Source organism: Scyliorhinus canicula, chromosome 12, assembly GCF_902713615.1.
Source record: "Scyliorhinus canicula chromosome 12, sScyCan1.1, whole genome shotgun sequence".
NCBI classification, from domain to species: Eukaryota; Metazoa; Chordata; class Chondrichthyes; order Carcharhiniformes; family Scyliorhinidae; genus Scyliorhinus; species Scyliorhinus canicula.
In genome coordinates, this window is record NC_052157.1 from 111778583 (window position 1) to 111803137 (window position 24555).

General features: G+C 47.6%; 1 protein-coding gene across 1 annotated transcript in view; it reads left to right on the forward strand.

The window, feature by feature from the left end:
• The first annotated feature begins 2194 nt into the window (after positions 1-2194).
• Positions 2195-24555, forward strand: part of rasa4 (RAS p21 protein activator 4) — a 298226-nt gene continuing 275865 nt past the window's right edge. Inside the window, exons 1-2 of the mRNA XM_038813851.1 lie at positions 2195-2462; positions 15619-15675. Coding sequence (XP_038669779.1) covers positions 2398-2462; positions 15619-15675 — 122 coding nt within the window. The 5' untranslated portion in view covers positions 2195-2397. The remainder of the gene's footprint in view (positions 2463-15618; positions 15676-24555) is intronic.

Here is a 24555-nt window from a genome sequence, read left to right on the forward strand (position 1 = left end):
TGGGAGGGGGTGGGGGGGAAGGGACTGCACACCCGGCACCGAAGTTACACCGCTCGTCAACCCCAGTGACACTCGGTCACCATCACGATTCCTGTGGCTGTGGAACAATCACACGGTATTACAAGTAAGGTGGAACAGTGCGTTTAATGTGAACAATAATTTACAGGAGCCCTAGCCCCTACAACTAAACTGTACCCTTCACCCGTGCCAACTTACTCAGTCTCTCTTTGTTGCCTTACGGGCCCTACCACTACGTCTAAGTGATTCCCCAGATGATACAGCAGGAGTGGAGGAGGACTGCTGCGAATCGCCCCCTTCGACTTGTTTCTCCTTCGGCAAGCATTTCCTGGGGCGACCCGGCCTTGATGGGCCAGGCTGCTCAGCGGGCGTCTCGGGTGACGTTGTGCCACCCTGCTCTGCCCGCTGCCCACCCGATGCACCAGGGATGGGACGGGGGGGAGGCTGAGAATTCCGGGACGTCCCGTGATGGAGTTAATGGGACAGGCCCCGAAACCTCCTCCTCCCTCGGGGAGCCCGGTGGCCCCCGGGCCTCACTTTGGGACAGAGGTGCGAGCGGGGAGGTGCCCCGTCGCGCCACCGACACCTGGCGCTGCCAGTCCTGGAGGCCTGCAACGGTATCCACCAGGATCCGAAGGTTTGCAGAGACGGAGTCCAGGGAGTTAGACATTCCCGCCAGGGACTGTGCGATCTCAACCTGTGAGTGCACGACGCCATCCAGCACATGTGTCAGGCGGTTGATGCTCTCCGCGACTGACTGCTGGGACTGTGCCATCGACTCCTGTGACTGTGCCATGGCATGCTGCGACTGGGCCATGACCTGCTGAGACTCGGCCAAGGCCCGCAGCGCGCCGGCAATGTCGTGTGTGCTCTGGCGCATTGCTGCCTGTGAGAGGGCAACCCTGTCCAGGGCCAAGGATGACGCATGCACATTAAGCCCAACGCCTTGCATAACCTGACCCATTGCCTCCACCACGGATGCCACCCGTGCGGTGTCGGCCTGGGTTGCTGCCATGAGCGGCACCACTCCCTACTCCTGGACGCGGTTCGACTCCTCTAACAGCGTCTGCAGAGTCTGGAAGACAGCCCTCATCCCGTCATTGTGTCCCTGGGTTTCTTGATACATCGGCTGTGCGGGTGGGTTGAGAAAGTCCAGGAACTCGGAAAACGTCTGGGAGCCAGCTGGATTCTGGGCCTGGCCTGCCCTCCACCAGCCCGGGCCCTCGGCTTCCCCGACCTCCACCTGCTGTACCTGCTCAGCTGTGATGTGCGACCCAGACTGTGACCCAGGAGCCTCATCACTAAATAGGCCAACCGGGGTGAGGGTCTGCCCCACAGCACTGACGGCAGCAGCCTCCTCACGCCAGGCCTGGCGCACCGCGCTGGCAGGGTGGCGATGCCCTCTACGCGGGCAGATGATGCCCCTCCTCTGCTCGATTGATTCGAGCAGCGTCTCCACGTCAGCCTCAACGAATCGCGGGGCTGCTCTCCTGAGCTCCGACATCCTGACCTAGTTTCTGTGCTCGCCCGCGCCTTTTTAGGGCGTCGGGTGGCGTCACGTGGGCGTGTTCGTATCGTCGCCGCGTTCCGGCATCATCGCGCACGTGATTGACGCGGCCTCGTTCCTAGCCCATTTCCCGGACGTGAATACGTCGGGAACTGGGCCGTGTCGGGCCATCGCAAAAGTCAGCCGTTTTCACGGCAGACTTCACGATTTTCCGCGGGTGCGGAGAATCGCTCCCAAGATTCCACAACGCTTATCTTCATTAACAGATACTTTCAATAGCAAGTATTTCTCATTCAGGAGCCAACCATTATATTCACAGTATTGCGGGGCGGTTGTGTCCTATCTTTTACACATTGATTTATTTCATTCCAGAGTCCCTTTCGAAAAATAATGAACAAAAGTAATTAGCTGGAGGATCCTGGGTTGTTTTTTAAAAAAAAATGTACTTGCCCTTTGAATTCTGGACTGTTCTCCATTATTGGTGTAAAGATAATTATTTAAAAGGTGTTCTCCTCACCCCCCCCCCCCCCTCCTCCCCCCTCCTCCCCTCTCCTCTCTCCCTCCCCTCAGTTTTCATTCCCAGAGATGTTCTGTGGCCAATCACAGTTCCTTCACCTACCCAGTGGCGCCGCCCCAGTCTAGATGAAAATAGCAGGGTTTGAGCTGCACATGGTGAGTCCCCAGCGGGGGTTTGGTGCGGTCAGAGCTGCAGGCCAGCCGGGGCTGTGTGTGTGACACACTCACTACAGGCACTGACAGAGGGAGCTGTCCAGTAGCCTGGAGCAGAGCCTCTTTCTCCCGCGCGAACCCAGCACTCGCCGCCTCAGCCACACTGTCTCGCTAGGAACTTTTGCTTCTCCCAACAACTCGACATGGCAAAGCGCAGCTCCTTGTTCCTACGGATCATTGAAGGGAAGAAATTACCCGCCAAAGACCTGTGAGTATGAGGCAGTGTCTGTGTCACGGTGCTTGTCTGCCGCCAGGTTTGAGCCGCTGGATGTAGTGCAGATGTACTGGAGAGGCTCGTTGACAAAGTGAGGCGGACCTGCTAGCCGGGGTCGATTTCAATTGAAGAATTATTGCCCTGTCTTTTGCACAGTTAATAATACCTACTGCTTCCCTCTGTAACTGTAGCTGGGAGCACATGTCGGGTGGAGGACAACACAGTGAAGTTTATCTGACAGAATTTGGGATTTATTCCCAGTTTGGTTTGTTCAATCACGAAGATTCAGTTCCGGGTCTGTTTATCGAGTTGGGTTTGATTTTGGTGATCGATCTGGTTTGGTATGATGCCGGGTTTAGGGGGAAGCTTTGCTTGCAATGCTGGCTGGCAGTGTCCACAGCGTTGGCAGATGTACCTGGAGCCCAATCACGACAGAAGCCGGTGCCCCACATCCACCCCAGACAGTCCCTATCATCTGGCTGAATATTTTCACTGTATCAGAAACAGGAGCCGGGCGCTTTATGCAGCGGTCACACTGAGCTGTGTTGTTGCTGTTTCTATTTTCAAACTCATTTCTGACCAGCCTCACTGTGTGCCCTCACCATCATTGCCCGCCCACCCCCCACCACTAGCCCCCGTCAAAATGCACAACACATATGCAATCTTTGGATCATTATCCATTCAAAACTTCCAGTCTTGGGACCATCCGCCGCCCCCCCCCCCCCCCCCCCCCCCCCCCCCCCACACACACACACACTTTTCTGTCATTTGCTCTCCCCTCACTTTCTTTAATTTATTTATTTCATCCTCTCTCCCTCCTGTCTCTCTCACCCCTTTTTCTCTCTGCCCTTTCTCTATTCCCCTTCTCTCCCTCTTTCTTCTCCCCCTTTCTGCTCCTTTTTCTGACCCCCTCTCCCTTTTCTGTCCCTCTTTCTTCTTTTCCCTCTTTTCTCTCTGCTCCTTTCTCCGTCCACCTTTCCCTCTTTATTCTCTCCCCCCCCCATTTCTCTCTGCCCTTTTTCCTTTCTTCTCCCTCCCCTCCACTTCCCCTTTCTCTCTCTCTCTGCCTTTGATGGGAACTTTATCTAAATCAGAAATGTCAGTGAACCACAGAGAGATGACCAACAGCTCAATCAAAGGGTTCTGTTGTAAGCAGCATTTTAAAGGAGGCAGATGGAGAAGATGCTCTTTTGAAGGCACTGCTAATATATCAAACATGCGTGTTCCATTCAAATGAAGATATGGCAAAGTATGCAATAAAAATGCAACAAAACAAAAACAGTGTTTCCCTCAGTATTGGACACTATTTATTGGACACCTTGGGGTGGCCACGGTGCTCGGATGCAGAGGGCTGGATTTATTTTTTCTGTTCACTGTCTGATTTCAGGTTGAAATGTGTGGAGCCCTTAAAACAGTAGATTGTGTCAGGCTCTGTCGTAACTCCAGCAGGAGACCAGTTGAAAATGGCTAACTTCTGCCGTTTCCCTGGGAACTGTGCAGAATCTCTGTGAAGTATTTTACCCTGGTACAAAGGAGGCAACTGGCCTGTCACCAATGTACCATCACCAAAAAGATAGCCACACCAGCGCTTCCTCATAACCTCCCATCAGCATCGCATCCGAGCATCCCCATCATCTAATAATGTGCGGGAGGTTTGGAACAGCAGTGTAAGCGAATAATGTTTAACTGGAAGTGAAGCCAGGAATTCCAATTGACCGTTTTCCATTCACTCGCATCAGACAGAATAGCGACAAATCAAAATGCTTTTAAATTAAATTATTTTGAATTAAAGTCCCACTCCACAGACTTTGAGCGCAACATTTAAGGTGACAGATCAGTGCAGAGGGAATGCTGTACTGCACAGGCGTTGTCTTTTGGATGAGATGTTAATCTTAAATCCGCATCTACCCACTCAGGCAGATGTAAAATACCCCAAGCAACTTCTCCGTAGTGTCTTTGCGAATACTTATCTCTTAATCAATATCAATTAAATAGGTTATCTGGTTATTCCTGTTCGTGAGACCTTGCTGTGCATAAATAGAATGATGCATTATTTACATTACAACAGTGACTACGCTTCAAAAGTGGGCGTAAAACGTGTTGGGACGTCCTTGGGTAGTGAGAGGTGCTATATAAATGCAAATTGTTCTTTCACCCCTGTGCAACCTGTTTAGAGCTGGTATCCCAACTAAATGTAACTTAAATAATAGGACCAACAGGAATACAATTATGTTTTTATCTGACTGTTTGGATGTGTCTTTGGAGGGACCATGAAGAAGGACAACTAAACAAGGCAACTGTGCCTTGAGGAGCAACATTTCATCCATGAAAGATGCTCACATTGGAAAAGGGGGCCACAAGGGAATCAATATACTGTATCCCACAATCTTGTTTAATAATAACAGAAGCTTTTGGACAAAGGAGCCTTAGTTGAAGCAAGATAATCACACTGTTAACATTGAACGTTTATAGGGCAGCACGGTGGCGTAGTGTTGGCACGGCTGCTTCACGGCGCCGAGGTCCCAGGTTCGATCCTGGCCCTGGATCACTGTCCGTGTGGCGTTTGCACATTCTCCCCGTGTTTGCATGGGTTTTGCCCCCACAACCCAAAAGATGTGCAGGTCGGGTGGATTGGCCACGCTAAATTGCCCCTTAATTGGAAAAATGAATTGGGCACTCTAAATTTATGAAAAAAAAAATTGCACGTTTATAGCACAGGAGGCCAGTTGGCTCCTTCTGTGCTTAATGGAGAAGAGTTATCTGGAGTAATCTCACTTTTCAGCTATTGGTCTCTCTAGCCCTGTAGGTTATGGCACTTCAAGTGCACATGGAAATAATGGGCTGGATTCTCCGGTTACCCCGTCGTGAGTTTCTCAGTGATGCGGGATTCTATTCACCCACCGCTCATCAATAGGATTTCCCATTGAAGCCATCCACGCTTCCGGGAAACCCACGGGCGGGGTGGCGCTGCTGGCGAGAAAATTGAATTGCCACGGCTGGAGAATCACGGACAATGTTTTAAATGCACTGTGGGTTTCTGCTTCTACTATCCTCTCGGGCAATGAGTTCCAGAACACCATTACCCTCCAGGTGAAACAAATTCTCCTCCACTATCCTCTAATCCATCTGTCAATTACTTTAACTTTATGCTTCTTGGTTACAGACAGTCTGCTCAGTAAAATAGGTCCTTCTTATCTATTTCTATTGAGTTCCCATACAATTTTGTGGACCTCAATCAAACCTCCTCTCAGCTTCCTCTGTTCCAAACGTAAACCACCCCAGTGTATCCAATCTTTGCTTAGAGCTAAAATTCTCCGTTCCTGGCAACAACTTTGTAAATTTCCTCTGTACCCTCTCCAGTATGATCACATCTTTCATGTAATATGGTGACAAGAACTCTATGCACTACTGTGTCAGTGGCCTAATCAGTGTTTTATATGGTTTTTGCATAATGGGTGGGATTCTCTGCGCAATCCGCCACGTGTTTTGCGGCAGCATTGGCAGCCCACCATTGGCTAGTGGCGTGATCTTCTGGTCGCCTCATCGTTAATTGGGTTTCTCGTTGAACCCGTGGTGGGGGTGCTTCATCGGCAGACCCGGAGGATCCCCTCGGTGTGAGAAACTGGAAAATTCTGGCCAACCCCTCTGCTATTACATTCTGTCCCTTGACTAATAAAAGCGTGCACCCATTATTCCTTTAAAACTAGCTTATCTACCTGTCCTGCTCTCTTCAAGGATCTGCGGACATGTATTCCAAGGTCCTACTGTTCCTCTATATACCTCTCAGTATTCAACCATTTATTATGTATTCCCTTGCCTTGTTTGTCCCCTCCATGTGCATTACCTCAGACTATTGATTGATTGGATTTAATTTGCCATTTTTCTGTTTCTCTACCTGTCCATTGATATCTCCCAACAATTTTCTTCCTCGCAATCAATTACATGACCATTTTTTGTATCATTTGCAAACGTTTTAATCACACCCACTATATTTAAGTCAAAATTGACTTATTCTCTGAAAAACAGGACATCCAGTATGGTGCCTTGAAGAACCTCACTGGAAACTACCTTCCAACCATGAAAACACCCATTTACCTTTGCTTTCTGCCTCTGACCCAATTTTGGATTGAATTTATCACTTGCAACCCACAGGCTCTTACTTTTCTGGCTGGTCTCCCATTTGGGACCCTACTGGCCCCTTTCTCTGCTGAAAACTACTCTGTGATTCTATAATTGTGTAAAGCCTTGCTAAAATTGATGCAGACTATATCAAACACACTATCCTCATTGAACTTCCTTGTTACCTCCGCAAAAAGTTCAATAAAACTATCTAGAAATAACCTTCCCTTAACAAATCCATACAGATAGCTCCTCATTAATCCATGGCTTTCTAAGTGATGATTTATACAGTCTGTTAGAAATTTTTCAAAAATTTACCCACCATCAAAGTTGTTTTTTTAAAGCATATCTTCTCACTTACTCACACCCCCCCCCCCCCCCCCCCCCCCCCATGATCAGTGTGTATATGTGTAAGAGGTGGAAGGATTCCCAAGTTGGTTATCAGCCCATTGAACTGCATTATGAACACTCCTTCCATGATCAACAAGTCCTGGCATTGAACTCAAGCCTGGAGCTTCTGTTCCCAAAGTAGGGGATGCTACCACTGCCCCACAAGACCTCCTAGAGATTAGCCAACTGGTCTTTAATTACTCATCCAATCTTCCTCCATTTTAAACAACAGCTGTCCACTAGTCCTCACATGTAAACTGAGAGGATTGGAGAATGATGGTCAGTGCCTCTGCTATTTCCTCCCTTCCTTCACTTGGGAGACTGGGATATAGTTCATTTGAGCTTCACAATTTAACCACTTTCAAAGCTGCTATACCGCTTAAAAATGTTTATCCCATCCAATCTTTCACACTCCTCCTCTTTGACTACAATGTCCACATCCCCTCTTTTGAGACGACAGATGCAAAGTGTTCATAATGAACCATGCCCACATCTTCTGCCTCCACCTTTTTGGTTTCTTCCTGGCCCCACTCTTTCCCTAGTTATCCTCCGGCCGCTTCTGTATTATCAAACAACATTGGGTTTTCTGTGTGGAGTTTGCACGTTCTCGCCTAGTCTGTGTGGGTTTCCTCCAGGTGCTCCAGTTTCCTCTTGCTGTCCAAAGATGTGCAGGTTAGGTAGGTTGGCCATGCGAAATTGCCCCTTAGTTTCCAAACATGTTCAAGTTAGGTGGGGTTGCGGGGATAGGGCAGTGGAGTGGGCTCAGGTAGGGTCCTCTTTCAGAGGGTCAGTGCAGACTCAATGGGCCGAACGGCCTCCTTCTGCACTGCCGGGATTCTATGGTTCGGAAGGGATTCTAGGTTTATTCATATATTGTACTCTGTATGCTGTTTAACGTTCGGGTGTGGGGGTGGGGTAGAGGAATGGAAGGGGGTGTCGAGATTTGTGAGTTCCACCCTTTTTCTCTGTGGGAATGTATTGGTTCTGAACCCTCTCTATCTCCTTGAACACCAGCTCCCACTGCTCAGACATTGATTTACCGTCAATTTATTGTTTACAGTTCACTTTTGACAAATTACACTACAGCTTCATAAAATTGGCCGTTCCTCAATTTAAGACATTTATTTGAATAGAAGAAAAATATTGAGGTTGCTGGAAATCTGATAAAAACAGAAAGCACTGGAAAAACTTAGCAGGCTTGGCAGCATTTGTACAGAGGGACAGAGTTAACATTTCAAGTCCAATATGACTTTTCGGAGTTGTTTATTTAACTGTTTATTTATATTTAAAACACATGTATATTTAAAACTTTTGTTTATAATACACATGTTAAAACATTCACTCTTGCTGGATCATTATCCTTTTCCATATCTATGTGAAATTTAACTGAATTATCATCATTACCATCAAAAAGATCTCCGACCGATCCTCCTTCCACCTGCTCAACTTCATTTCCAAAAGCGAAATCCAGAAATGCCTTTCTTCTTGTCAGAGTTGCTATCTAACAGCTTAAAAGAAAGTTCTCCTGAATGCATGACAAAAATTCTCTGCTGTCTGTATCTTTCCCATTGATTTTAACCCAGTTAATATTGGGGTAGTTGAAATCCCTACTATTACTGTCCTACTGTTTCTGCTCTCCTCTGCAATTTGCCTAAATATTTTCTCTTCAATCTATTTCTGACTGTCTGAAGGTTGATGGTGTATTACCGGCAGCGCGATTTCCCTTTTTGTTTTGCTCCCTAGTTCAACTCGCATGGCCTCCCAATAGATCATCCTTCTTGCTTATAATCTCTCTTCACATATGTAAATTCTTTATTTATACAATATTGTAAACCCAGCCTCCTTTTCTACTCCCCTCTATAGCCAATCTGAAATCCCTGCAACCAGGAACCTCAAGCTGCCATTCCTGCCCTTCAAGCAATTTTTTTCAGTAATAGCTGTGATATCACATTTCCAAGTGTATATAATCTCACAAGTAGGCTTACAATAACAATGCAAGTTACTGTGAAAAGCCCCAAGTCGCCACACTCTGGTGCCTGTTCAGGTACTCTGAGGGAGAATCCCGAATGTCCAATTCACCTAACAGCACGTCTTTTGGGACTTGTGGGAGGAAACCAGCGCAGTCGCTGGGAGAACGTGCAGACTCCGCACAGACAGTGACCCAAGCCTGGAATCGAACCTGGGACACTGGTGCTGTGAAGCAATAGTAATAACCACTGTGCTATCGTGTGGCTGCAGCCCATCTGCTTAATTCACTCCTTGCATTGAAGTATACACCAGGAATTACCAAACAGCTTCTCTGTCCCTATTCCGGCCTCTATTCCCCCTGCCTTTCATGCTCATTGACTAATTTTCTGTCTCACATTTCCAGCTTTTCTTATCGTCCTTCTGCATTTTCGCTTAACTCCTCTGCAAGCTATTTTAAACACTCCTCCACCAATACCAGCAATCTCCCTGGATCTAACCTGGTTGAGGTGCAATCCACCCAATTGGTGCTGGTCCCATCCCTCTCTCTAACAGTTTTGTGGATGTAGCTGCACCACATGGACTGCAGTGGTTCAAGAAAGCCACTCACCCCACCTTCTCAAGGACAATTTAGGGATGAGTAATAAATGCCATTCTTGCTGGAGATGCTCACATTCCATGAAATTTAAAAAAAAGATCCAGTGTCAGTGCTGAGGAACCTGAAGCCTTTCCTCCTTCACTATCTCCCCAGCCATGCATTCAACTGCACTATCCTAATTCTTTACTCACTAGCATCTGGCTCCTGCCGTAATCCGGGGATTGCAACCTTTGAGGTCCTGCTTTTTATCTCCTTGCCTAGCTGCATAAAATCTGCCTGTGGGTTATCATCCCTCTTTCTACCTATGTTGTTGGTACTGACATGGCAGTTCATCCATTTGCCCTACCCTTGGAGTGTTCAACTGCAGTCTTGTTCCTGACACTTCAGAGGAAACCTACCATCCTAGAGTCACCAGCCTCTCCGGACAGGCGCCGGAATGTGGCGACTAGGGGCTTTTCACAGTAACTTCATTGAAGCCTACTCGTGACAGTAAGCGATTTTCATTTCATTTCATTTCACACTGCGGTTGCAGAAATTCTTTTATTTTCCCTACCTATTGAATCCCCTCTCATGATTGGTTTTGTGACCTTCCCAACAGCTGAACATCCTATGCTGGCTGTACTCCCCAGGGGGACTATCAAGGTTCTGATGAAGGGTCATCGTCCTGAAACGTTAACTATGTTTTCTCACTCTACAAATGGTGCCTGATCTGCTGAGTATTTCCAGAAAATTCTGTTTTTTTTTAATGATCCATCGCCCTCACCAGTCTTCATAACTGAGAACAAGATGCAATCAGGGGATTCCTGCACTACCTGTCTGGTATTCCTTGTCTGTCTGGTGGTCTCTCATGTTCTCACCACCGACATATCTCAAGCTATGGGGTGACCACTGATGTTCCCTCCCCGTTGCATGCATGCACAGCCATGTAACAATCATGCCACTACTATACAGAACTATACAGAGGCTGGTTTAGCTCACTGGGCTAAATCACTGGCTTTTAAAGCAGACCAAGCAGGCCAGCAGCACGGTTCGATTCCCGTACCAGCCTCCCTGGACAGGCGCCGGAATGTGGCGACTAGGGGCTTTCCACAGTAACTTCATTGACGCCTACTCGTGACAATAAGCGATTTTCATTTCATTTCAACTCTCAAAATCTTTAAGATACTCTGCATGCTTGACTGCTCGAAAACTGTAAAGCTACCAGGCATTGAAATAAATAGGCCACACACAACAAAAGAACCTTGGAAGGAACATTGGTAATCATGTCCAGAAATGTGCTGTTGCGTTGCGACGTTGTGAGGCTGAGAGCTACAGTAGTGATTCCAGAAGTTGCTCAAGGATCAAAATGCACCAGGTGACAACATCTGCAGCTGTTGTTGCCAACACACAGTGGACATCCTGGAGTTCCCACATGAAACAGGATGTGCATTCAACCAGATTGAGGTCAACCAGGTAGAGATTGAGTCTTTACTTATGAGACGACCATCTAAACTTACCAGCAATAAATTTTAAGGCTTGTCGTTGATCTGTCCTCCGGGCTCTGATTGAAGAATGTTTTTGTTAAAGAAAATAATTCCTCGATGTTTACTCAATGGATTTACTCACTCTGAGTTTCTCCCTAGTCTGAGCCTTCCCTTGCGCTCTCTTTATATTCCTATCACGTCTGTTCCTATTTTCTCCACTCAGGTCCAAGTTCTTCCAGCACCTGTAAAGCAGAAAATGTTGCAAGATGTTTTGTAGCAGGAGATTAAAAATATATAAATAAAAAGAATGAAGGAATTGGAATGGGCCATTGTATGGAGGAAGAGGTGACTGATAGCTTGACCCAAAACAATGGAATTGGAGAAGGGTTACAAAGGAAGAGAGGAAATGGAAACATTTAGGGAGGAGCTGCAGCGAGTTCAGCCCACCCAGCTGTCTGTCCTGCCACCGATGGTCTAACTCTTCCATGCTGAGGATGGTGAATATATGGAGTATATATTGATGGAGCTTACCCAGAAGGTCAAGGAAGTAGAATGTTTTAAAGGTTTGAAGAGGGTGATGGATACAGTTTTGGTGGCTGTCCGGGGAGGCTGGTACGGGAATCGAACCGTGCTGCTGGCCTGCTTGGTCTGCTTTAAAAGCCAGCGATTTAGCCCAGTGAGCTAAACAAGCCCCTTTCTACCCGACCGACATATGCTTACAGTCCTTCATGGACTAGGGCTAATTATTGATCGACATGGGGGAGGAAGAAAACAAGTTAGTTAAGGATGGCTAGTGATGCATCATTTGGCAACTACAGACTCTTGGAGCTTGCTAAGAAGGATTTTTCCCGGTATTTTGTTGAAGTTAGTCAGTTTCTTTTCTCTGCATTTTTTTTTTGTTTCCTTGGGTGTTTGCAGGATTGGTGGTTAATAGGCTTGTGTTTCGTGCTTATGTCAGTCATGGCATTGCTGTGTCAGCAAGTGCTTAGTGGATAGCACGCTTGCCTCTTGAGTCAGTGGTTGTGGGTTCAAAACCCATTCCCAAGACTTGAGCACTAGAATCGAGCCTGATGTTGCAAGTGCATTACTGAGGGAGTGTTGCACTGTCCAAAGTGTGATTTTCCAGATGATGCATTAAACCAAGACCTCGTCTATCCTCTTAGGGGGCAATCTTAACAGACCCCATGGGCCTATTTTGAAGAAGAGCAGGGGAGTTGTCCTCGGTGTCCAGGCCATTCTTTATCCCTAAATCAATATTGCAAAAACAGATTATTCGATTACGATCATGTTGCTGTTTGTGCTGTGCCCAAATTGGCGGCCATGTTCTGTACTTCAACAAGCACTTCACTGGCTTTAAAGTGATTTGCGATGTCCAGTGCTCGTACAAAGGTGGGCAGCACGGCAGCATAGTGGTTAGCACAATGGCTTCACCACGCCAGGTTCGATTCCCGGCTTGAGCCACTGTCTGTGTGGAGTCTGCACGTTCTCCCTGTGTCTGCGTGGGTTTCCTCCGGGTGCTCCGGTTTCCTCCCACAAGTCCCGAAGGATGTGCTATTGGGTAATTTGGACATTCTGAATTCTCCCGAACAGGCGCTGGAATGTGGTGACGATGGGCTTTTCACAGTAACTGCATTGCAGCGTTAATGTAAGCCTACTTGTGACAATAAAGATTATTATTATTATAAATGTAGGCCTTTTATTTTTGTTTAATTCTATTCACCTTAGATTCGAACAGATAATGCAAAGAGCAGGCAAAAGAAACTCTAATCTGAAATAGGCAGTGACGCTAACTGCCAGTAGTTCCTGTAAATTGTGACCAGGGGCTTGAACTCCTGTTAGTGGTGGCTTGCTCTCCCTACAAAGCTACGTAGCGCAGCTGACTTTTTTCACTTGCTCTCACATGTGCTCCAAGGCTGTTAAGTTATTGTTCCTGCGCTAGTGTGTCCCACAGGTCACATGTCAGGTGAGGCCGTCAGACCCTGTGCGGGAGTTGATCAGACGTTTTTACAACTGGTCAAGAATTTGCATTGAGGTAGCGCCTTTTTAAAGTAGGCGCGCACATTCACGGGCTTCACAGGAGTGTTTGACAACAAACTATAGCTGCAGGTTTTAAATAGGTGACCAAAATCTTGGTCAAAGAGAAGTTTTGAACCAACCACATGAAGGAAACACAAACTTTGTAAGCTATGTGGAGCTAATAGTATTTAACATATTTCTGATTTCTCATTGTGTTCCTTACAGTCACTTTCTTTATTCTCCCACTGGTACTATTTTTGTCTCACCGATCTAGTTGGATGTCATTCCTCATTTATGTTTCGGCCTTGGTAATCACACATCACCTGAAAGAGAAGGTCTCTGACAATGCAGTATCCCCTTCAACCCCACCCCACTCCACCCCACATTAGTAGTCTATATTAGGTGTTGAAGTGTGGTGATTGAGCTGAAACTAGGGTTACCAACTGCAATGAAATATGCCCTGGATGTTTGATCACATCGCTCCAGCCATTAGTTTGCCAACACATCCATCCTTGCGACATGCTGCTTTCCTATGCCAATTGGAGGACTCTTGGCTAACGGCTAATTCGTTGGCTTTGAAAGCAGACCAAGGCAAGCCAGCAGCACGGTTCGATTTCCGTAACAGCCTCCCCGAACAGGCGCCGGAATGTGTTAATGTCTAATTAAAAACAAACATTCAAATAAAATGGGATGGGGAAATAAATCTTTCCAATGACTTTTCTCCAGGGTCGCACAGAGCTTTGTCCTGGATATTGATCTTCAATTCCTGGAGTCTCTAGGCCAAGCCTGAAGGGAAGACCAGCCTAGCTGAAACTCCTGCCAAAGAAACAAGAATGCCAGCAGTCGGGTCAAAGTGACATGTTTGTCGAGGTTCTGTGCATCATGCATAATCCAGATCTATAACTTGGACGGTTGAAAATAAAACTGAAATGAGTAAAGTAACTCGTCAGTTTGAGATGGGAATCTCACTCTGCTTATTTTGCAATAACCCAAGTGTGTATCCTGCACTCTCGCTATTGAGATATCTGCAGAACACTTTGTGTGAGATAGTTGATCCTCGGATAGCTCCTCCCAATTTGTTGTGTCTTGCCTAGCCTTCATTCACATAAAAGCAGAACCACATCACGAGAGGACACCACCGACATCAGTAACCAAGGCAAACGGCTCAGGTTCCCCATCCAAAGCCTAGAGTCTGACCTCAAACTTGACCCTTGATTGACCGTCTGAGCATGCAGCACAGTGGGGCTTCACTCGTGGACAGTCCTCTGTTTATTATTTGAACCTCTGCGATGTTTTCAATCTTCTGTGTTTACATGCGTACTCCACTCTTCTCTTTAAAATAGCAGCCTTTTTAGGATAGTACATGGCCACTGCAGCACGGCTTACTTCCCAGCAAGCAGCTTGCTCGTGCCAGGAAAGTAAGCTGGAATGAAAACAAGCCGCCTGTCAGCACTGCCTCTTTGGCTGAAGCCGAACTTTAAGGAGCTGTTGTTTCAGTTACTTCCTGAAGGCTGACAGCTTCTCTTTTCACACCCATGTTTGTTTTCTCAAAGCAGCCCCAGCCTCTTCTCTGGAATTCTTCCCGAAAGCCTGCAGCCTCTGCCTTCTCTAGCTCTCTCTCTTTTGGTTTCTAGTCTCTTTTAAAGTCCCTTCACAGAAACCATCTTTCTAACCAAGCTTTTTGCCCACTTCACATATGAGCCAGAGCTCTTTGCTCATTACTTTATGCCTTTTATGTGTTTATTCTCCCCGCTACATAAAATGCTTTAGAATGTTTTCAGGGATTTATCGAGAAGTAAGGCACTGGAGGAGGGACTTTCAGTCCATGGAGTCAGTGCCCCTGCACGTTCCAAGAGAGATGTTAATTCCACTCTTTCCCCATATCATTTCCATGCTTTGTGCATCTAAATCACTGCATCAGTACAAGTTGTGGGGCAGGTTTAGCTCCGTTGCTGGACAGCTGGTGCGTGAAGCAGAGCAAGCCCAGCAGCGCGGGTTCAATCCCTGTAACGGCTGAGGTTATTCGTGAAGGTCCTGCCTTCTCAACCTTGCCCCTCGCCTGGGGTGTGGTGATCCTCGGGTTAAACCACCACCAGTCCACTCTCCCTCTCTAAAAGCAGCCTATGGTCATCTGGGACTATGATGACTTTACTTCTGCCCCTATTTCTTGTGTACAGGCAAAGTTCCTAACTCTGAGGGGCCGTCAATCTAGTCATTGTCTGAGCATGGAAATGTTAATGAAACCTTCATTTTATATGAAAAGTCTCCACGTGATTGAGTTATTTTGATCAGCTATTTCCCAAAGCTATTTTTTAGGTGAACATTACACAGGACTATATTGATTTAACTGGTTGTTCACCTCATTGCCGTTTATGGGATCTTGTTATGTTCAATATATCGTTACCCACATGATAATGGCAAGATGTAATTCAATCTCTGAAATGCTTTTGAAACGTTTGAGAAGATTGAGGGGGTGCTTTATGAATACAAGTCTTTTTCCTATTAGCAATGTGTTCATCTCACCTGTGAGTAAAATCCTGTAGACAGGGAAGGTGATGCAAATGAGAAATATTCAGTTCTGTTCTCCCTCTGTTTTCAGAACAGGAAGCAGCGATCCATACTGCATCGTAAGAATTGACAACGAGACAATTATCAGGTAAGGGACTGATTTTTGTTTTGTACGATGGCTAGCTGGAGAATTGCATTCTTTTCATTGTCTTTCTGTCTCCTTCACTCGGGTAGTTTTCCTTTCCCCCTCTTGGGCCAACATTGGTGATGTGGTGGGCTATGGTTCTCTGGGTATCACTGTGTACTTCAGCTGAGTTACTGGGACATGGGAGAGATCATCGTAGCTGAGGCCAATATTGTCTGAACCAGGGTGGCCAATTCCCATGCAGGTGCAAAATTTGAAGATACAAATTACGGGACAAAGCGCTTTGCATCGACTCACAACCCAGGACAGTGGCCTCGTGTAAACTACGAATCTGTAAACTCTGAGCTGAGTTAGTCACTCCAATCTCCATGTGACACCCATACAGCGGCACCTTCATCAGGATCCCCGGGCAACGATCAGTGACCAAATTCCCCTCACCCAACCCCACCCCTGCTTTCCTAATCTCGACGCACTGATGGTATTTGTTGCTGCCTCTGTTGCCTGTTATGGCCCTGCCCTTATCATTACCCCAGCAATGCCCCTGCATTATGTAGAATATTAACGGAATCTGGTATCGGCTGCAATCGAGTGAAGGATTCACACCAGAAGCACATGATGCTGATTTTGTTTTTGCACAAAATATCCTTTATTTGTAAAATATTTGAAAGAACATTACAAAATTTCAATGGTCATTACAGGGAGTGTAATATTTCTCGGGGTTTTCTACATAGATCAAGTTGCCCTCTCGGGTGCTTCAGTACAATTGTGATATATGCAATATTCACCTTATACATTCAACGTGAGTCCTACAGCCCGAGGGGATTCTACACCGTTCCCCTCCCCTTGGTTCACTCTGACTGCAAGGTCTTAGACAGTGACTGTCCCCCGTTGTGCGTCTGTGTGGCATACCTAAACGCCAAATGCAGCGCCGCCATCTGCAAGAATTGTGAGTAGCACGGGTATCAGACAAAGGACTGTGTAATGAACTCCAATTGGCTTTATTGGTTGGCCAATTGGAGTATGAGCCCCCTCAATGATAGCTCATTGAGGGGGCCCATATAAGCACCTGTGTAGGCTTTGTGAGCCAGTCTTAAGTTGACTGGACTGCTAGCAGCACTGTTTGTAGCTGCTCCTGTAATATCGTTATTGTAAATAAATATTGGTGTGGTGACGGAGCTCCTGCCTCCCGTGGATTACTACAGACTGCAAACAGACTCAGTGCTGCAACCTGTGTGGCCGAGCAGGCCATCTACAAGACCTGTCGCAAATGTTTTGTAGAAGTCCGCTGGGAACCCATCAGGTCCCGGCGCCTTCCCCCGCCTGCGTGGAGCTAATGCTGTCCATGATCTCTCCCAGTGCTAGTGGTGCTTCCAGGCCCCGATTTCTGCCCTCCCCCACAACTGGAATGTCCAGTCCATCAAGGAACTGTTTCATCCCGGACTCCCCCATTGGGGGCTCTGAGGTGTACATCTCTTGCTGGAAGGCCTTGAAGGTAAGATTAATGGTTTTAATAAACTGTAGCCGTGAGCCGCTTATTGTGGGAGAATAGGCAAACACCAGGGAACCCCATCCAGACCCAGGCCACATGACAAAACACTCACTGTCTCAACAATTGATTTAATTATCACGTTTCATTTATTAAACTGGAAAATGAGTCTTTTGCAGTATGTCAGGAATTTAAATAAACACAGAAGGAAACTCAAGTCATTAGTAATCACCACTGAAGTTTAGATTACAGCCCTTGAATCTTTTCTTTGGCTGGTGTTATTGTTTATGTTATTAGATTCCAATTTGATTTGCATAAAAGAATAGCTCAGAGCCGCCTTGGGCTGTATGTTTACACAGTGTGAGCTCAATCTGCCTGGAACACCAGCTAGAGGTTGAGATGTCTCTTGCTGAATTTATTGAAAGGCCCCCCCCCCCCCACCCACCAACCCTTTGGAATACAGTGAAAGTTGTAAATTACAGGCACCACGTGACTGGCTTAAGTGGTCCATTCTTTTCACAGGTTTACTTTATTTTCAAAATGGTAATTTTACCGGGCTGTAAAAATGCTCTCAACAGTATTGAAGAACCAGCTGAGATAATGATCAGCATCTAAAAATCTGCAACAATGCGAAGAATAAAGTTTGGAATCAGCTATAACGACAAAGCTGTTGTTATAAGTACAGTCCGTGTGGAACCTGTTCCAAGCAACACTCTGAGACAGATGACAAAATACCACATGGGGTCCGGCAATGGCACATCCCAGCCTCCTAGCTAAGATCGAGCGCGAGGTCTCCGGCCTCCCAGCCGCGTATTTCCCGGAGCATTGTTTCCTGGCAGCAGGATTCACTACTTCCGCCACTTTGTCAATGGGATTTCCCATCACACCAGGCCGCCGGGAACCCCGCAGGTGGGACTGCACTTCCGGCGGGAAAAGTGAATTGCAACGGTCGGAGAATTCCAGCCCATGTCTAATGCCTGTTCTTGTCAACATGGATCTCGGATGAATTGGATTGAATTTGAATCAGTTTTTGGAGCAAGCAGGGGAGATGGATTAAGGGTTTTCCTGTCCGCTCTCCGCGTTGGCTTTGTAACTCTGAGAAAGGATTTGCATGTCATGTTTTCTGGGTCCACATGGGGTCGCGATTGTGTGCATCGATTGGTTGGGTCCACGTGGGACCAGATGCAAATGGATGTTCGAACACGTGTTGTCCCTGGAAGCAGGGACAGCAGCTGCATGGTGGGGAGATGGGGATAGTTCAAACCCCGAAAGCAACATGGGGAAATAAAAGGAATCTAGTTATAATCTGTCAGTCATCATCATTTTCAGACTCCGATACAGCGTGTACTTTGAGCATCTCGATGTCCGGCTTTTCCGCATGTTTTAAAATATAAAAGGGCTCAGTGTAGTGAAGACTGTCAGAGTTCATCACCTGAAACTGGTTGTGGTTGCAGATTGCCTCTTGTATATGTTGCACTGTAAGTAATTCGGGATGTCTATTTTTGGGTGTGTCCATTATAGTGATTTCACTTATCACAGCCATTCTGTTTGGGAGGAATGATATCGAACACAGAGAATCAAGATCAGACAGATTACTAAATGTGATGGAGAATCAACAGAAAGCTGTAGCAAAGGATTTCAACGGAGTCACAACTGCACTAAGTTACTAATGGTGACTTTAATTGATTTGTTCATGGGATGCGGGCATCGCTGGCACGGCCAACATTTAACGTCCATCCTTAATTGCCCTTGAAGATGGCGATGAACTGATATCTGGAACTCTGCAGTCTATCTGGTGTAGGTAAACCTTAGTGTTGTTAGGGAGGGAGTTCCAGGTTTTTGACCTGGCAATGATGAAGGAGCAGTGATGTATTCCCAAATCAGGATGCTGTGATTTCCAGGGTAACTTGCAGCTGGTGGTATTGTCAATGCATTCTCTGCCCTGCTATTCTAGGTTGAAGAGATCACAGGTTTGAAGAGATCACAGGTTTGAAGGGTGCTGTCGAAGACGCCTTGGCATGTTGCTGCAGTGCATCTTGTAAATGGTTCACACAGTTGGCAGTGGTGGAGAAGGGAATATTTGAGGCTCTGGGTGGGTTGTTAATCAAACTGTTTTTTTTTGTCCTGGATAGTGTCGAGTTTCTGGAATGGTGTTTGCGCTGCACATATCCAGGCAAGTGGAGAATATTCTCTCACGCTCTTGACATGGGCCTTGTAGGTGGTGGACAGGCTTTGGGAATGAGATACTTGCTGCAGAATTCCCAGCCTTTTGACCTGCTCTTGTAATCATAGTATTTAAATGGCTTCTGCAGTTAAGCTTCCGGTTGATGCTAATCCCCAGGATGTTGATGATGGGGAATTCTGTGATGGTAATGGCAGTGAATGTCAAGAGGAGGTAATTAGATTCTCTCGCTGGAGATTATCATTGTCTGGCAGCATGTTACTCGCCACTTATCAATCTGAGACTGACAGAGAAGATGGAGCCTAATCCTCATTCAAAAGACCATATACCCAGCAGTGCAGCACTCACTCAGCCAGTCTTGATTTTGTGCAATAGTGGGACTTAAATTCAGAAGTGAATATGTTACACTGAGTCACAGCTGACACTTTTGTTTTTGATTTATTCAATCACCCATCCCATTCAAATTATCAGCACCACTTAGTCCATCTGTCATACTTTGTGAATCGGAGGCAGAATGCACACATGTTCTGGGGGAATTGAAATGAACTGAGATGGTTTGAGTGGATCCCACTGGGCCTTTCTCAGAATGAAGTTTAAGACATTGCAATCACGTACATTGCAACTAGTTATGAAAAGGAAATAAATACAGAAACACTTGTCATGGGATCAAGCCTGCCTCTCTCAATCTCTTGGAATTAATAGCGTGAAGCAATACTTGACATGGCAGTGAATCCTCAGTGACTTGTCTCTGGGAGCCACAACTAACCTACGTATGCTGAGAAGCTGCATCCGATCAATTCATGTTCAGCTCCATCACTACTAGGAGCAAATATCATCTTCCATGCTTGACAATTTGATGCCACTAATATTTGAGAAATGCACATCAGTTGTTCTGCAGTCAGGGGCATTGAGTGCATGACATATATCGTGAAAGTGTGTCCCTATTGTGTGAATGATTTGGATGATGTATGGTGGCTTACAGAGTCACTTACACACACACACTCTGAATGTGCAACAGGGGTGTTGAACTAACTAATTAGATTTAAAGAGGCAGCTTTTAATCTCTGGTGGAGTTATGTACCCAGAGAATGGTTGCTGTTGATTTCAATGGTGGTACGTTTAATCCATTTGTATATCTCCTCAAACTAATTAATACAGGCATTCATCTGTTTCCGATTGGGTTTGCTGACTTTGCCAGAAAGAAACAGAGCACCGTTTCTATAGACACACACCTGTATTCTATTGGAGAATAGTTACTCTCTATAAACACACACCTGGAGCAGGATTCTCCGTCTGTGGGATCCTCTGTTTCGCTGGCAGCGCACTCGTACCCGCGGATTTCCTGCGGAAACCCCATTGGACGGTTGCCAGGGCTCTCTATAGACACACACCTGCGGCGGGATTCTCTGTTTCTGAGACCATTGGCGGGATTCTCTGTCCCGCCGCATCGGGGACTAGATTCTCCGATTTGGAGGCTATGGGCTGGATTCTCCGGTCACCGATGCTGAAATCACGTTTGGCGATCAGCTGGAGTATCACAGTTCCTGACCAAATCGGGGAGGGGGGGGTCGGAGCGTTCGCGATGCTCCCCCACCCCCTCCAAAGCAGTGTGCTTGGAGTACACCGTGCAATGTATCGACGGCCTCAGGACACTGCCTGAGGCTCGCCCCCCGATGCTCCACCTCCGATCGGCCGAGTTCCCCACGGCTTGGGTCTCCCATGGTCTCATCTGTCGGGATCTCGTGGTGGTGGCTGCGGACTCAGTCCAGCGCCACCACAGTAGGGGAGGGCTGATCCACGGACAGGGGGAACTTTATCAGGGTGTGGGGGGGTGGTCCAGGGTGCACGAGCCTGCAAAAGGGGTGGCACTATTTTGTGGGCCAGGTCCGCGAGTGGCCATCGCCATGGAGCCGGGCGTGGCTGCTGCAGGCATGCTCGCCCCAGGCAAACAGAGGATCGGTGGCCGTTTTACTGCATTTTATCTGCTGTAAACTGCCACTGTTCCCACCCCGGCGTGGGGATGTAGCCTCAAAATGGGAGAGTCCAGCCCTAAGTGCGGAGGATCCGTTGCGTTTTAGGTGGGGGAAAAATCGGCACTGCCTCCTTACTGATCCTCTGACCCGTGAGGGGCTAGCAGCTACGCCATGTAAAATGCCAGGCCTCCTCGATATAATAAACGGGCGGAGAATTGCTGGGTCTGTGGCCGCGCATGCTCACGGCGACGACCTGCAGCGGTTGCGGCGTACAATATGATGCCGGCCGTGCGTGGACATGACCTGCCAGATAGTGCCCCTCGCGATACCCCCCGGGCAAGTCCCTCGGCCCTCACCGAGCAAGGCTCCCGCCCGACTGGTGGTGCTAGCCCATTAATAGTAGCGGAATCGGTGCAGGCGTTGTAACGATTCTTCTGTCGCAACGTGCTCTGCTGGCGTCAACACCTAACCTCCAAAATGGAGAATGCAGCCCCACATCTTCAAAACATTTGAAGGGCAAGCCAAACTGGCAGTGTTGGCAGGATATGAAGCTTCTTCATCTCACTCAGATTTCAATATGTACATTTCAAAACACTTAATGCTGCAAATAAACTGCAATTTTGTGCTGAAATAGAAAATTGGATTCGCAAATCAACGTGACCTAAACTTTCACAATAGCGTTGATGTTCTGAATATGACAGGCTGACCAATAAATATACATGTACTTCTTCTCAATGTGTCTCCCTAAAATAGCGTCATCATTCTGTTCAGCTCAAAACAGCAATGGGTTGAGGCTCTGGATCCAAGTTGGACTGTCTGCCCCTTGCAGTTTGCTGGTGCTGCCTATCTTCTTCATTTCCCCGTGGCTGTCGGCTGAATTTTCCCAGCCTTCCGGAGCTGGCTTGGGAGGTGTAAGGGCAGGCAATATGGCAGAGGTGTTATCCCCACAACCCAGAGATGTGTAGGGCAGGTGGATTGGCCATGCTAAATTGCCCTTTAATTAATACCACATTCGGTGTGTGGCTACTACCACTGGGTTTCTTGAGTGTTTGGTCAAGGGTGTTGGGAGTGCGGTCATGACTAGGGCTTATAGAGACGTCCCTATGCAGGAACTCTCCTCCAACCTCACCCATTCGGCTCTCGGTTCCTTTACCCATCCCCTCATCTTTTTGCTGTAGCCGCCCAGTGGTAGAACTGCAGGTTTTGGGGGGGCCAGGCCTCTCATACTTTTTTTTTCCTTTGTAGGACCCTCTTTTGGACCCTCAGGTTCTCTTTCCGACACACACACACACCTGTGTTGAAGAAGGTCTTGGGGATGTAGATTGGGAGGGATCTGAACAGGAAGAGGAACATCAAAGCATGTTCATTTTATCGTCTGCACTCTCCCTGCCAGTGAGAGTGGGAGTGAGCCCCACCTCTGCAGGTCCTTTTTTACTTCCTCCACCAGGCTCATCAGGTTCTTTTTGTGGATACGTTTCCAGTCATAGGCTCTTTGGATCCCCAGATAGCCAAATTTGTTTTGGGCTTGTTTGAACTTTAGTCCCTCCAGCTCTATCCCTTCCCCTTGCGGGTTCACTGGGAACACTGCACTCGTGCTCAGCCACCCCCCCCCCCCCCCCCCCCCCCCCCCCCCCAGCTGACACCTCAATCCTCCTTCCAGGGTTTCCCCTTGTTTGGGGATTCTCCAAAGTGGCTGTTTGCGATGCCTTTGTGTTCCTTGCTGCAATGTTTGATCTGTCATAGCCAGCCTAGAGCCCATTTCCCCAACCCCTTGTCTTGCTGCTAGCCCCCTGGATACCATATTGTTTTTTTAAATTATAAATTTAGAGTACCCAATTCATTTTTTTTCCAATTATGGGGCAATTTAGCGTGGCCAATCCACCTACCCTGCACATCTTTGGGTTGTGGGGGCAAAACCCACGCAAACACGGGGAGAATGTGCAAACTCCACATGGACAGTGACCCAGAGCCGGGATCGAACCTGGGACCTTGAGGCAACCGGGCTAACCCACTGCGCCACCGTGCTGCCCTACTATGGTTTTTTAAATGCATTGTTAAGACTTCCTTAATAATGGATTCCAGAATTTTACCAACAACTGATAATAGGCTAACTGACTTGTTCACCTTGTGTTCTCTCTCCCTCCTTTCCTGAAAAACCGTGTGACATTTACCAACCTCCAATTCGACGGGACCATTCCCAAATATAACGAATTTTGGAAAATTATAGCTACCGTATCCAGCATTTCTGCAGCCATCTCTTTTGGAACCCTAGGGTGTAGGCCATTGGTCCCGGGGATTTGTTAGATTTTTGCGCCTTGCATTTTCCAATATTTTTTTCTCTACTTAATTTTCTCACTCTCTTTAGTCCCATGGTCATTGACAATTTCTGGTATGAAACTTGCATCTTCTACTGTGAAAACAGACACCAAATATTTGTTCAATTACTCTACCATTTCCTCATTCCTGTGACCATTTCTCCTGTCTCTGCCTCTGAGGGACCAATGTTTACTTGAATTATTCTTTTACTTTTTGTACACATACAAAAGCTCTTGGTAGGGATTCTCCGTCCCGCCACTTATCTGGAGTAAGTCCAGAGTGATTCTCCATTTTTCAAGGAGTTTGCAGGGCCCCGGAGTAGCCCACGCAGCTCCGGCTGCCTATACGTGGCTCTGCACTTCCGACCGGAAGTCCGCGCATGCGCACGGCAGCGGCCCCGCGTAACATGGCCGACCCACAGAGCGGACTGGCCCCGAGCATATAGGCCTCCCCCCCGAGATCGCACGTGCCCGCCGATCGGTGGCCCCAATCACTAGCCTGGCCGTCCTGGAAGCCCCCCTACGGTGACGGATCCCCCCCCCCCCCCCCCCCCCCCAAACCAGGGCGGTCCAGGGCGGTCCAGAGCCACCACTTCCGAGTGCCTGCTGGATGGAACCATGAGTGAATTACGCCGGCGGCAACTCGGCCAGTTGCTGGCGGAGAATCGCCGCGGAGGCCTCTTTCAGTGGCCCCCAACCGGCGCCGCATCGACCACACGGTCCCCGGAGAATTGCAGGAGCGGTGTCGGACCCAGTCGCGGGTCTGACGTCCATTCACCGCCCCCGCGCCAAGCACGATTGCGGCACCAAGGCTGGGAGAATCCTGGCCTCTATTCCCCCAGCCGGCCAATGGGGTTTCCTGTTAACGCCACCCTACGCCATCAGGAAACACGCAGCATATATTTCATTTACAACCATACTAGAGTT